The following is a 12381-nucleotide window of genomic DNA, read 5'->3' on the forward strand; positions in this document are numbered from 1 at the left end:
TGTTCTCAAGAGCTGTTTTGAAATCGCTGTAATGTCTACACATCAATGCTTGTTTGCTGTTTTAACTGAGTGGGCAGAAATGATTCCCAACATAAGCTGGGAAGTTAATGTACCCCACTTATCTTGGCCATTCCTAATAATTATATTAGTTATTCCTACCATAACTTCTCAGTGCTTGGAGAACTTGCTTTTCTTTCTAGGTTATTAGTTCTTTTATTCTCTCCCCCCTCCTGTCTTCTCTGTTACCAACCTTACCCCTTTTTAGGGTAGAACATGTTAACTTCAAACCAGTCATCTACTTGCTTTTTCTTTTAATCTTGTATTCTGTTCTGCCTGCCTGCAGCTTTTTCTGAACTAGTGAGCCACAGGCAGAGGAAGAAACCCCTTGATACTCTCAGAAGCACCATTGCTTACGCTTGCTGGAGAGGGGCAAAAAGAGGCACAGGCCTCCCTCCACCCCCTTGACTATAGCACTGCCCTTGCCGACACTCTCTCCACCTCCTATCGCAACATCAGTGAGTGCAGGAAAAGCACAACTCCAAGAACCAGAAGGGAAAAACCTCAGGCAATCTGATTTTCCAGTTTGCTGAAGGTGAGAAAGCAGCCTTGGCTGTACTGTTCTGTTAGAGGAGTGCAATTCAAGTCGTTACCCTTTTTTACTGGAAGGCAGAAGGCAAGGCACCCATGGGATTCTGTTGTTGTTTCCAGCAAAAGAGAAAAAATGTTTCATTACGTTAAGTTCCAGAGACGGGCAGAAGAAGGTGAAATGGCTCCTAGGCTGCAGCACCCTCACTGACAATGGTGGTCTGCTGGAGAAGTCACTTTTTTCACTTTTTCTCAGCTTCTTGGTGAATTGAGTGAGCAAGTATGTGTGTGTGTATACTCATATACACACACAGCATGGTGTTTAATGAGCAAGTTCAGGGTAGAAAAGACAGTGGCAACTCCTTTTCTAACAGTTATTTCCATTTAAAATTAGTGACAACATACCTCTTGAACATACGCTATACGGATAATCTTAAGTTTTTCAGTTATATATGACAGAAGAGTCTGGCTAAACTATTTTTTAAATTTCTACGAGCTAAGGTCCAAGTTATAAGTAAAGTTTTTAAGAAAAAACCCTAACGTTTTCAATTTGTTTAGTTGCAGCAGTTGTTTTTATACCAATTACTTAGCTTTTTTAAAAACTAATGCAGAACAGAAAGTTAATTTTAATTTTTTATGATCTAGATGGGAGTACAGCTTGTGATAACAGTGCTTCTGAAAATTCCGCCCAGGATACTTTAAAGGTGCTCATCACCTTCAATCTTACTAAACATTTGCTTTCCTGCCCTCTAGTGTTCACCCTATACAACTCTGGTTTTGGAAACATACACCATATCAGTGGCCCTACTGAATTAAAATTATTTACTTATTGCGATATTACAAGTGATCGAAGCAGTCCTTTTGTTGTTGCTCATGTATGTATCACACAGCTACCTATGCAGTTATCTGAAAAGTAAGACTTTTCAGGTTACTTTTCGTTTTGCAAAACCAATACAAGGCAGTTTTCCTTTTCAGTTTTGGACCATATTATGGAGTTTTAAATGCATAAACTGAAGCTTACTTCTAGATTTATTATTAAAACATTTTCACTGGTAGCTAAAGCTGTTAGTTAGCTGTATACCAAACTACAAGTTTCCACAGTATTTACAGTTTTTCATCCACATGAAAAGCTTTTCTATTTAATGCAATTAATTTTGCCTCTAATTATGTAGTTTTAGTATTGTGCATGCTTACGTTTAAAACAATGCGTTGACATACTATGTCTGTAATTACTCTCATGCTACCAGAAAACCAGTGAATTAAATTTATTTAGTGTTAAATGGATATGGAATGTTATACAGTACATGTAAAGACACTTCAAGATGAGTAAAGCAGAACTAATTGCACAAGAGATTAAAGGTTCACCTCAATAGTCAGTATTATCAAATCATTACAGCTTCCATCTTCAGAGTGCAAGGTATGTCATGCAAAAAAACAAACAAAAAAAAAACCAAAAAACCAAACCAGCTCAAAAAATCCCCAAACAGACAAAACCAACATTGTGGTACCAATTAAAATGCTATCATACCACAATATTTTACAAGACATTAAGTGATCATTCATAGAGAATGAAGCATTTTAGCAATAACAAAAGTTTTAAACATACTTAACAGATTTTGCATGAACACCAATTCCAGCATTACTATACCTAAGGAACAGGCAACATGCTGGGAAAAAGTACCTAAAAATCAAAGCCTTTTTTATTCATAGCCAATATTACTTTCTGCAAGAGTTATGCAATCTTATTATTCAGATTTCCCACATAACTGGGTAAGGTTCAATACATTTTTACATAGAGCATAATCACAACCACCACATCAGCAAGACAATTTCATTATCTTGACCAGTTACTACATTGAAAACCATGGTATGATAACATGCCCTGCAAACAATTGTCTTCTGGGACAGTATCCTGTATGTAGAAATATAAAACAACTAAAATATACTCCTAACCACTTTAACCCCAAATGAACTATAATTTGTATTTACATATTTTTGAAATATGTAGGTAAAAACTGCAGATGGAAGAGAAGCAGAATACACACAAGAGAGCATCAATAGAGCCGACTGAACTGATTGGTGCATTCAGGAGCCCTGAATGAGACCTGAACAGGGGGTTGTACCTTTTGTACTCTTCCTCCAGCCAAGCCGTCTTATCAGGGCTACCGAAGGCAGCTGCTGCGGTGGAAGCGCTGCTCATCCTGCTTACACACTCCTCGCCGCGCCGGCTGAGCACAAGGAGCAGAACCTTGAACCTTGACCGGTTCCACTCAGCCAAAAGCACTGCAGATAAGCACGCTTCTATGCACCTGCTTCAACTGTAGCTTGAATGTTAACATGGAAGAAACACAGGAGATGACAGGATGGTTTTCAACATATCCACCTCGCAATACCCATATCCTGAGGGCACCAACAGGTAGATTAACTTACCAAAATAAGCATACAAAAAAGGCCAAGTTGTTTGCCCTCATATTAGGAATAAACTATTTAACTTCCTGGCTTAAATGTAAGCAAGAGGAACTCAAGAAAGACCTCCTTGAGGTTAATTTCCCAACTACATTCAAAGAAAATAATTTACTAAAACTGTAACTTGCAAGGTCTACTAGCCTTGAGGTGAGGATACAGGTTAACTATACCTATAGTTAAATAAAAAACTTCAGAAGACATTTTACAGAAATAAAATATGCAACTCTAGGAAATAGGTGGAAAAACACTGTAGTATTCAGCTGGAATATTCTATTTTCATAGCCCATCATTCTCAGGAATGTATATTTCATAAATAAAAATACAGAACAAAAATTTGCATATTCACTCTAAAGTTGAATATTTCTAAACCTCTTCAGATAAAATTTGCTTTCTTCCTCACAAATAAGTGATAAACCCTGAAAAAAATCGGCTTTTCAAATCTATCATGCATGAGAAAACACAGATGAACAAACCAACATCTGGAAAAAACATTTTGTACAAGGTTGCATTCTAAAACACTTATATTACAGAGCAATGTAAATAAATACCAGGCTAGTACAAAAGCTCTTATTTACAGTTTTACAAATGAAAACGTTTTCAGTGTAAATGCAGTGTTTTAAAGAACACAATATTAGTAAAATGAGTTCCTGTATAGAGCATTACAATTTCTGCTAAATTTCAATGCAGTATTGTATAAAACCATTGTTTCAAGTTAATTTTTGTTTATAATTTAGTACAGCCAAACCCCAGTTTATGCCTGGAATGGTATCTGTTAAAGTGCTGAAAAAGAGGACATGTCTGAAATTTTAGAAAAACATACTGTACATTATTAAAGCTTTATCAAGTCAAAAATGGTATATTTTGTTCACATTTGCTACCACACCACCTGTGGATGGAAGTTTTTCAACAACTTGTTGTAATTAACAGGATGGCAGCCACTGGTATCTTCGCATCCAAAGTCTGACGGTTTCCCACAAGTAATTTGTCTTAAGCTTCAGTGGTGGCTTCAGGTTTCATAATCTGATAAGTAATCAAGTATTCTGGATAAGCCTGAAAGATGACACACACATTCTTTATTATGATTTCATTTTTTGGATAAATTCAGAATGTTTGCTGGAGAGGGGAAGAAGTATTTATGTCAAAGAAAAAAAAGGCAAAATGTCAAAGGTAAAATGCCTGGAGCATTCAGGAAACGATCCTTTTGCCTGCAACCACAGCTGGAGTTTATGTTAAGACAAAAGCAAGTCCTAGCACCTCGAAAGTAAGAAAAGCCCCCAACACATTACATGCCTTTAGGGGGAAGAAAAAAAAAAAGTCTGAAAACCCAAAAAGCTATTTACCTGCTCCCCTCTGTAAATGACATATTCTGCCAATGCCAATCCATTTACACTGGGTCGCCCAGTAACTGAGTGATGTCCTGGGGGAGAATGAGCCATCTTCATAGCACTGAACTGCAGGAAAGACTTGCCCAGTGTTACACGACAAAACAGCAATTGCCTGTATTAAAAGGGAAAAAGGACCACAAACATAAACATGCTTGTGAAGCTCCAGAAAGTCTATCTTCTGGAACAGTTAACTTTAAAGCCACTTTAGTCACTCTTTGTAGTTCACAAAGTTCTGAAGTTCTGTTTTGAAGGACAAAAGTTACGCTCCTTTTGGAAAAGCACTTTACCCTGAGCAAAGGGTTGGTAATAACATTGAAAAAATTTCATCTTAATTACTGGAAACAGCATGCTTAACAGTGTACTCAAAGATTGTCACCACCTTTTTGTGGGTTTTTTTTAGGGTTTTTTTTGTATTTTTTTTTAAATCTGTTTGTTTTTTTAAAAAGTTTTCTGGGGGTGCCCCTCATCGCTCATTCTAACAACATAACTCACTTGTGTTCTAACACTAGATTTGTATCTAACAGCCAAATCAACGTCAAGGCCAAGTGCAAACTCTAGGTCAGCATGAAATATCTCATACTAGCATTTGTCAGTATGTTCTGTTGTTTTTGTTATAAAAAGACAGAACAAGGGTACTTATTTCTTTACATATGTACTACTGCAACAGCAATGGAATCTCAGCATTTTTGTAGACCAATGTTACGTACCATTTTGCTCAGCCAAAAAATTGCTTTTCTAACTCTTTACACAAAACAAATTAAAAACCCCCTTATTTTAGTGTGTGAAGCAGCAGTGACATGAGGGCTGTTACAAAGTATGTCCTTGTCAAAGAAATATAGCATCTGAATATCACTGAATTTCTCCTTTTTCTGTAACAGGCAATGGACTAAACCCTCATATTGCTGCACCCTTCACACAAGCATCTAAAAGATCCTCTTTGCTCTCTGGCCACCTAGATCTGATTTTTACAATAAGTTAAGGGCAAAGGTTTGGTTAAATGTTCTTTAAGTCTTAAATATCAAAGTTTTCTGAAAGTCTCTATTAGGCCCAGCATATAGAGAGTGCTCAGAAGGTTTGGTTACCAAGCAAAACTTTCTTCAGAACTTGAAGGTCTATAACACAATATACAAAGGCAAAATCAGATTCTTTTCAATGGCTTACCTGTGGCAAACATAACAAGATCTGTCTTTGTGAATTGGACATCCAGTGCCACCTCCAATTCCATACACGTACTGATTGCTTTTGGAAGAATTTTCAGCAAAATAAATCCCAGCTCCAAACATACCGCCTATATAGGCATGTCTCTCATCAAAGCCTTTGTGAATAATTGCATTCACAAATGGGGAGCCTAAGACAAAGGAAGTAAACCATTGAGAATACAGTACACAGATTTTTGTATGTGTCACAATTCAAACATCCATTCTAAACTTTTTGTACAGTTTTTCCTATATATACAAGAAGATCAATCTCCAGAAATTCTGACCTCAGATTTACACAGCCAATTTGCTAGAGGTGTTACACAAATGACAGTAGCTGGTAAGTGTACGTTTTTAACAAAGATTTAAAAAGGATAACATCTGAGACAACTCTTGTTGCAAGAGAAGGCTCTATTAATCTGCACTCCTTTTGACAGAGCTTCATTCTAACCAAGACTCATTGAATGCACAATGGGATGGACACAAATCCTGTCTTCTTCCAAACACTAAGCAGATTACATTTGAAAGGCAATAAAGGTAAGCTGGTATTTATTTATTTGCAATGGTCATAAAATTTTGGTTTAAAGAATACTCTGTTCAAAATGGTTGGATTCTGCATCTCAAGACACCTGATATCCATTAATGTTCACAAAAAGTGCAGGGCTTTTTGGTAAGGATTTTTATAACAGTATATATAAATATGAAAGCACTTTCAGAGAAAAGCTGTTCTCTTAGAACATGGCATTTCACAGTTATGTTGGGAATTATAGTGAAAATAATACAAAGTGTTTTCCTCCAGCCTAAAGATGATAAAACCGTATATGAAGTAGAAGAACATTCCAGATGAGAACAAGAAAAACCTATGACAACTGCTCATCATCTTCTGCATGTGATGTACATGGTTAAAGACATATGGTAATGCTTTAAAAATATATATAAAGATTTAAAAACAAACCCCAAACCGCTCATAAGGCATTAATTGCTTTGTTCCAGATATAAATTTGTTATTAGCTAACTAATTTAAATGACTTTCCTTTAAAGAGAGGTCATCCCATTAAAAGGCCATTTCCTCTTACAGGGGTACAGACCATAGTCAAAAGACAGGATTTAGATATCTACAAGTTTGCGCAAGCAGTTAATTACTCTGTTATTGCTGCTTCCAACAGTAATATATTATGTTGGGAACTATGTAGCTTTCATTGTAAGGATGTACCACAAACTTGCCTAATTTGACCGTCAGGACAAACTATGTATTTGTGCACAGGGGCGCTTTCAGTAAGCTTTAATTTGCTAGTTACAAGCTATCTCTTCTTGAATGATGAAAAAGAACTAATGTATCAAGTTATAACAACAAGAAAACAAAAAAATCCCACCCCAAACCCCAAAACAACCCATAGCAGAATGAAGTTTGACCCTTAATCATTTTGGTGATACAGCAAATTAAACAGAATTAGTAACTTAAGGAGGAGGCACACCCCTTAATCTCCATTCATAATTGCTAAAATGTTTTCACTTAGAACTTTGAAGTCTCCTTTAGGAGAGACAAGGAGATGCAAATTTCAGAAGATGCAGTGCGTTATATGTCCCCATTGTGACATATACAAACGCTTGTTCATATAAAACTCATGCAAAACCTAGAACCTATTTCCATAGAGAAAATTTACTTTGAGCCAGCAGAAACCCTTCAACAAAGAGCACTGACGGTGAAACCAGTTCCTAAGGTGCATTTAAATATCTCACCATGAAACAGCATCCTTTCATTAGCATGGTTATGATTCTCTTCAGAGACCTCTTTCCTCCTGTGAGTGTATCTTTCCCATAGTTTTTTGTTGCACACTTTCTGAATCTGAAACAGTCAAAATATGAGTTCCACCCCGAAACTGAAAACTTGTTTGCTTGACAGATGTTTAACCGATAGCAGCTATACCACAGTACACTTACACTACCACTTTAACAAGAATACTTCCTTAGAACTCAATGGAACACAAATTCTCTAACTTGTCCTGCAGAAGTTGATTGTTGTAGCATAATTTAAGTAAATCATAATTATATGCTTAGTTAAGAATCAATTTCAAACATCTGTTGCACAATACTTAATTTAAATTTAGCAGGCTTAGTCACAATTCTACTTGAGTATCATTTCAAACACTGTTTGATGCCAAACCACTAGTAAAAAGATCATCTAGTAAATTAAGAAATATCTTCCATGAAGACTTCTAGAACACTTTTGAAAGAAAGTAAATAAACAATGTACTCTCTGCAGAGGTATGCTGGACACTGGCAAAGCCTTCTGTGTGTAGATAAGGCAATTCTACTGGTGAAACCGTAACATCAGTTCAGAATAATGCTTAGTAATACATACTTGCAAATCAAAATCTCTACCATTTTAATGAAAATGACCATTTCTTCATGAGATAAAAAAAAAAAAGAGAATGCAACCCAAAACTCCACTGAATTATTTAAAGCAAGGGTGTCTACTGTTTTTTTTAAGCTTGTTTGCCATTAAATCAAGCCAAAATAGGTACCATTACTTCCATGCTTCAAGAGTTTTGCTTTTACTTCTTGCTCTTTTTCCCCCTGCCATTCCCTCAAAAGAAACCTTTTGTTGTTTCCCATAAAACCTTCTGCCTCTTTCTTCAAACATCCTGCAGTTTTCTGTGAGGTCTTTCCAAGTCAATTTCTCATAAAATTTCTTAATGACTATTAACCCATAAGCAGTTTTTCCATATAATCTTATTCTTCGAATTTCCCTGGAAGATGATCTTTTTCCTGTGCGTGTCTCAGAGCAGTACATCTTATCACATTATGGAACTCAACAAACAAATGTAGAACATTTTATGGACGCTTTATTTTCAGCCAAAACTCGAAAGGTGTAAGCATTGACCACAAAAATGCAACAGCTACCTTTAAGATGTTGTATCTGTTGAAGATTCCGCCAGCATGCCCTCCATCTCTATGCTCTCGGACAGTACTCTGCATCTGAAGATGGAGAATTTTAAGAAGGATCACTTTGTTTCAGAACACATTCAAAACACATATCCTTCACACAGTCAAATAATGAAAAGAACTAATTCTGTCTTAAAAAAAATTAAAAAATCATACCAGAAATTCTTAGGCAATGACTACATGTTAAGTAACACCAGATTTTGTAGATGCACGTGAACGGTTTAAGGTTTTTTTTTAAAAAAAAAAAACAAACAAAAACACGTATCTTGAACAGTCCATAGTCTAGTTTTCAAATTGAAAAAGTTTGTCACTAATCTATTTAGAATGTTGTTTCTTCAGAATTTTTGTGTGATTACAACGCTTTGGAAGGAAGTGACTTAAAACTGTACAACACACAGGCAATTGGTAGCATAGAATTTATATGTTATATCAAAGAGCTTTTCTATACAGTAGAATTTTTAAAAATACTACAAGGAATAATAAGTAAGAAAAAAAAAAGCATGGACGTCACAAGCACAGATGATAAGTGGTGCAAAGTCGAAAATTTGAAGTATCCTTATGCAAGTTTTTCTTAGGCTGAGAGATGTTTATTGCACTGTTAAATTGTCTAGCAACACTTCTTTAGTAGAACTGACAAAAATATTGAAAGATTACAAAGAAAGGCATACCTCTTCTTCCACTGATTGAAATTCCTTATCTTCAGTGGAAAGATCTATGAGAATAGTTCCGCTTCCAGAAGTATTCAGAGTCAGGTATGGGTTAAGTCCTGTGAATATAACAAAACGCAAGAACAGTTTCAGAAACTGCTTTAAGACTGCTGATTTGGAATGATAACCAGTAAAAGATTTTTCTTTTTAAAAGGACCATTTTCTCAAAACTCAGTTTACAAGATGAAGAGGTTAGCTGCCAAGGAAGGCAGAGATTACAATTACTTGAATTGCCTTCCATCACTCACACACATTTTTTGTGGATGTCAAAGTGTGATCCCTGAAATAATTTAATTAGTTTCAAACAAACTGTTTCAGCATCTCTGTTTATAACCTCTACCCATACATTACCATGTATATACTATAAATGCCATCAGAAGCACAACAGCTGTGTCTGGATGCAGATCAATGGCAATCATTTTCAGTGATCTGTGAATACTGATCAATTATTCAAGAACAACAAACATTTCAGGCACACTAACCCATTTGTCTGTGCTTAGCTCAGTATGTTAATGTACATGACAGGGCAACTATATGTAAGCAGTTGCTCATGTAAGAGTTCATTTCAACTCTAAGCAGTGAAACAGTGAGAAACCTGTCCCTGTACAGTCCCTGACTACCAATGGCAATGGCATCATGAACAACAGAATTGACTTGAAGTGCTAACTCAGGAGGAATATTTTTCCCATGGATCACACAGGAAGAGCTGACAAAAGAACTAAGTCTGTGAACCTAAAAGGCCTGAGCCTGATATTGAATGCTTAAAAGGATACTGAATGCTTAAAGGAAACTTCTCTATTACTCCAAATATGAAAAAAAAAAATTAAAAAATTGGAATTTTATGCAGAATCCATTGTCAATTTACATACAGACTTCAATCACAACTGGCAAGTAATGACAAATTAATTACTGGACATAAGAATACGAAGACAGCATGTATGAGGTGTATTTTTGCCCACAGCCTTCCCAGACAACTAGCAGGTGACCAGAGTTAGATGCTGGGTCTGTCATAATCTCTCTAGAACGGAATAACATGGGGAAAATGGGAATTACAGATTCATCCACAGTCAAGAGCCTCAAATTAGCATTGTGCAACGGGAATAGAGTGTTCAGGAGCAAGAAGCTCTGGCAAGAAAGCACCAAAATAGAGCTCTTCCACAAAAGCCCTACTAACCTTGAAATAATGACTACATTGTGTTCAGGAAGAGATGCCAAAATAGCAATGCAAATGTATGTGAGTGCAAGAGCACAAGGGCAAGATATAGAAAACTGACAAAACAACTGAACAACAACAATCTTCTGTCCTAAACACACATTTCAGGGAGGAAAAAAAAAAAAAAAAAAAGAGCTGTTGAAATATTCAGCTTAAGTATTTATGCCTGTGGTTAATGTTACAAATGAAAGTGTCAGGTCTTTGACGGCAAGACAAGATGTCTAGAAAGAATGAGGGTGGCAGTGGTGAATATTGAGATGTTTGACATTCTGTCTATATTTGTACATTATAAAAATATGTACAAATATACATATGTTCAAAAATACATCAGTCCTACTTGGAAGGCAAAACCAGTATACGATTACTGTTTGTGCAAACTTAGAACTCAAACAGGACATGAGCCTGAAATGACACCTTAAGAGTAATTTCTATCCAAAATACTCCATGAATCTGTCAAAAACCATCTGACAATTCAGATACAATTATGAAAATTTGCTTAAATACTTCATTACTAGGAAAAGAATTATCTTAAGTGTTGGTTAATACTGTTTTAAGGAGCAAAAAAATCATTTAGAGCTTGGGATAGTAACTCTCTCATTACTATGGAGTGCAGATTCTAGAATGAGAATTCACACATGGTGTCTCAAGAGGGAAAGAAATCCTACCAATTCTAACTAATTTATTCCATTTCCATGAAACGCAGCAAAACAATAGTAAGTGATGTTTCAGTGAGACAAGAAGGAAAAAAAGGTTTTGTTTTGGTTTTTTTGTCTCCCTTGCAGCCATAGCTAAATGAAATGTATTATTCCCAGGATTGTGCTAGTATCAACAGCGCTGCACAAATAAAGAGGCTTTAGCATAAACTTCAATACAAAGAAATTATGTTAATTTTGGTTCACTGGAAGCACACTGACTGTACTTTTAAAGAAAAGTATATGTAAGAATTTCAGCTGGCTTTCTGAGAGACCTAACACAGTACTCTTTTGCAGAACCCAATGGAACAGTACATAACAGGCCCTAACCGATCAATAGACAACGTGCTCTGCTCTCCAAAGTGCTCCGATGAAGATAAATACTCTCTACCTCACAAAGCTTAAAATCATTTTGCACTACCTAAGTAAACACAAAACAGTGATCACGAAAGAAAAAAAAAAAAATTGGGAAACTGAAAGGCAAGATTCACAGTAATTCACAGCATAAATAAAAGTGCTCATGTTTCAAGTCAGAAGACATTCTTAGCATTTGAAGCGCAATTTTCTAGGACAACTTTTATTATCAATTCTTTTTAATGAGATACAATTTGGAATAACCTAAAGCATTTATAAAAACAGAGTCTATAAAGGCAGTGTTGCATAATAATTTGAAACAAGTATATACCTTGCTGTCCAGAAATGAGTCTTTCAACTCCTTTAATGATTTTATGCCTATGGCCATAAGCATTAATTCCAATTTCCTTCAATTCTTTGTGTCCCATTTCAACCAATACATCCAGTGTTATCTATAATGAAAGCAACACCATTTTTTTGTACAACAGCATAAACCAGACTGGAACAGCTGCCAATGACACTGAAAATATACCTCGCAATAGTTGAGATAAAAGCAAATGTGAAAAGAACATGAACATTGGAGACTTTAGTGTGTTATTCTTGTACTTTACTTTTATTCAACTGTTTTCTTTAATTTTTTGTCTCTAAATAAATATGGTACAAACTACAATCGTGTAACACTTATTGCTTGCAAGGATCATGTTTCTGATTGAGAAATACAATTTTCTAGAGGTATTCAAGCCAACAGAAATAAACCCAGAAATTACTGATCAACTGACTACTAATTTGCTCCACCATTTATACCACTGAAAGGAAACATGCCTACACTCTCAAACT

At 35.7% G+C, this 12381-nt stretch overlaps 1 protein-coding gene across 1 annotated transcript in view; it reads right to left on the minus strand.

Annotated features, from left to right (window-relative positions):
• Positions 1 to 1835: 1835 nt before the first annotated feature.
• TNKS2 (tankyrase 2) overlaps positions 1836 to 12381 on the minus strand; it is a 32305-nt gene continuing 21759 nt past the window's right edge. The window contains exons 21-27 of the mRNA XM_075758270.1: positions 11876 to 11996; positions 9247 to 9344; positions 8537 to 8611; positions 7373 to 7478; positions 5598 to 5784; positions 4392 to 4548; positions 1836 to 4101 (exon numbers count right to left, since the gene is read on the minus strand). Of these exons, the coding sequence (XP_075614385.1) occupies positions 4039 to 4101; positions 4392 to 4548; positions 5598 to 5784; positions 7373 to 7478; positions 8537 to 8611; positions 9247 to 9344; positions 11876 to 11996 (807 nt within the window). The 3' untranslated portion in view covers positions 1836 to 4038. The remainder of the gene's footprint in view (positions 4102 to 4391; positions 4549 to 5597; positions 5785 to 7372; positions 7479 to 8536; positions 8612 to 9246; positions 9345 to 11875; positions 11997 to 12381) is intronic.

The sequence above is a fragment of the Balearica regulorum genome, chromosome 7, assembly GCF_011004875.1.
Source record: "Balearica regulorum gibbericeps isolate bBalReg1 chromosome 7, bBalReg1.pri, whole genome shotgun sequence".
NCBI classification, from domain to species: domain Eukaryota; kingdom Metazoa; phylum Chordata; class Aves; order Gruiformes; family Gruidae; genus Balearica; species Balearica regulorum.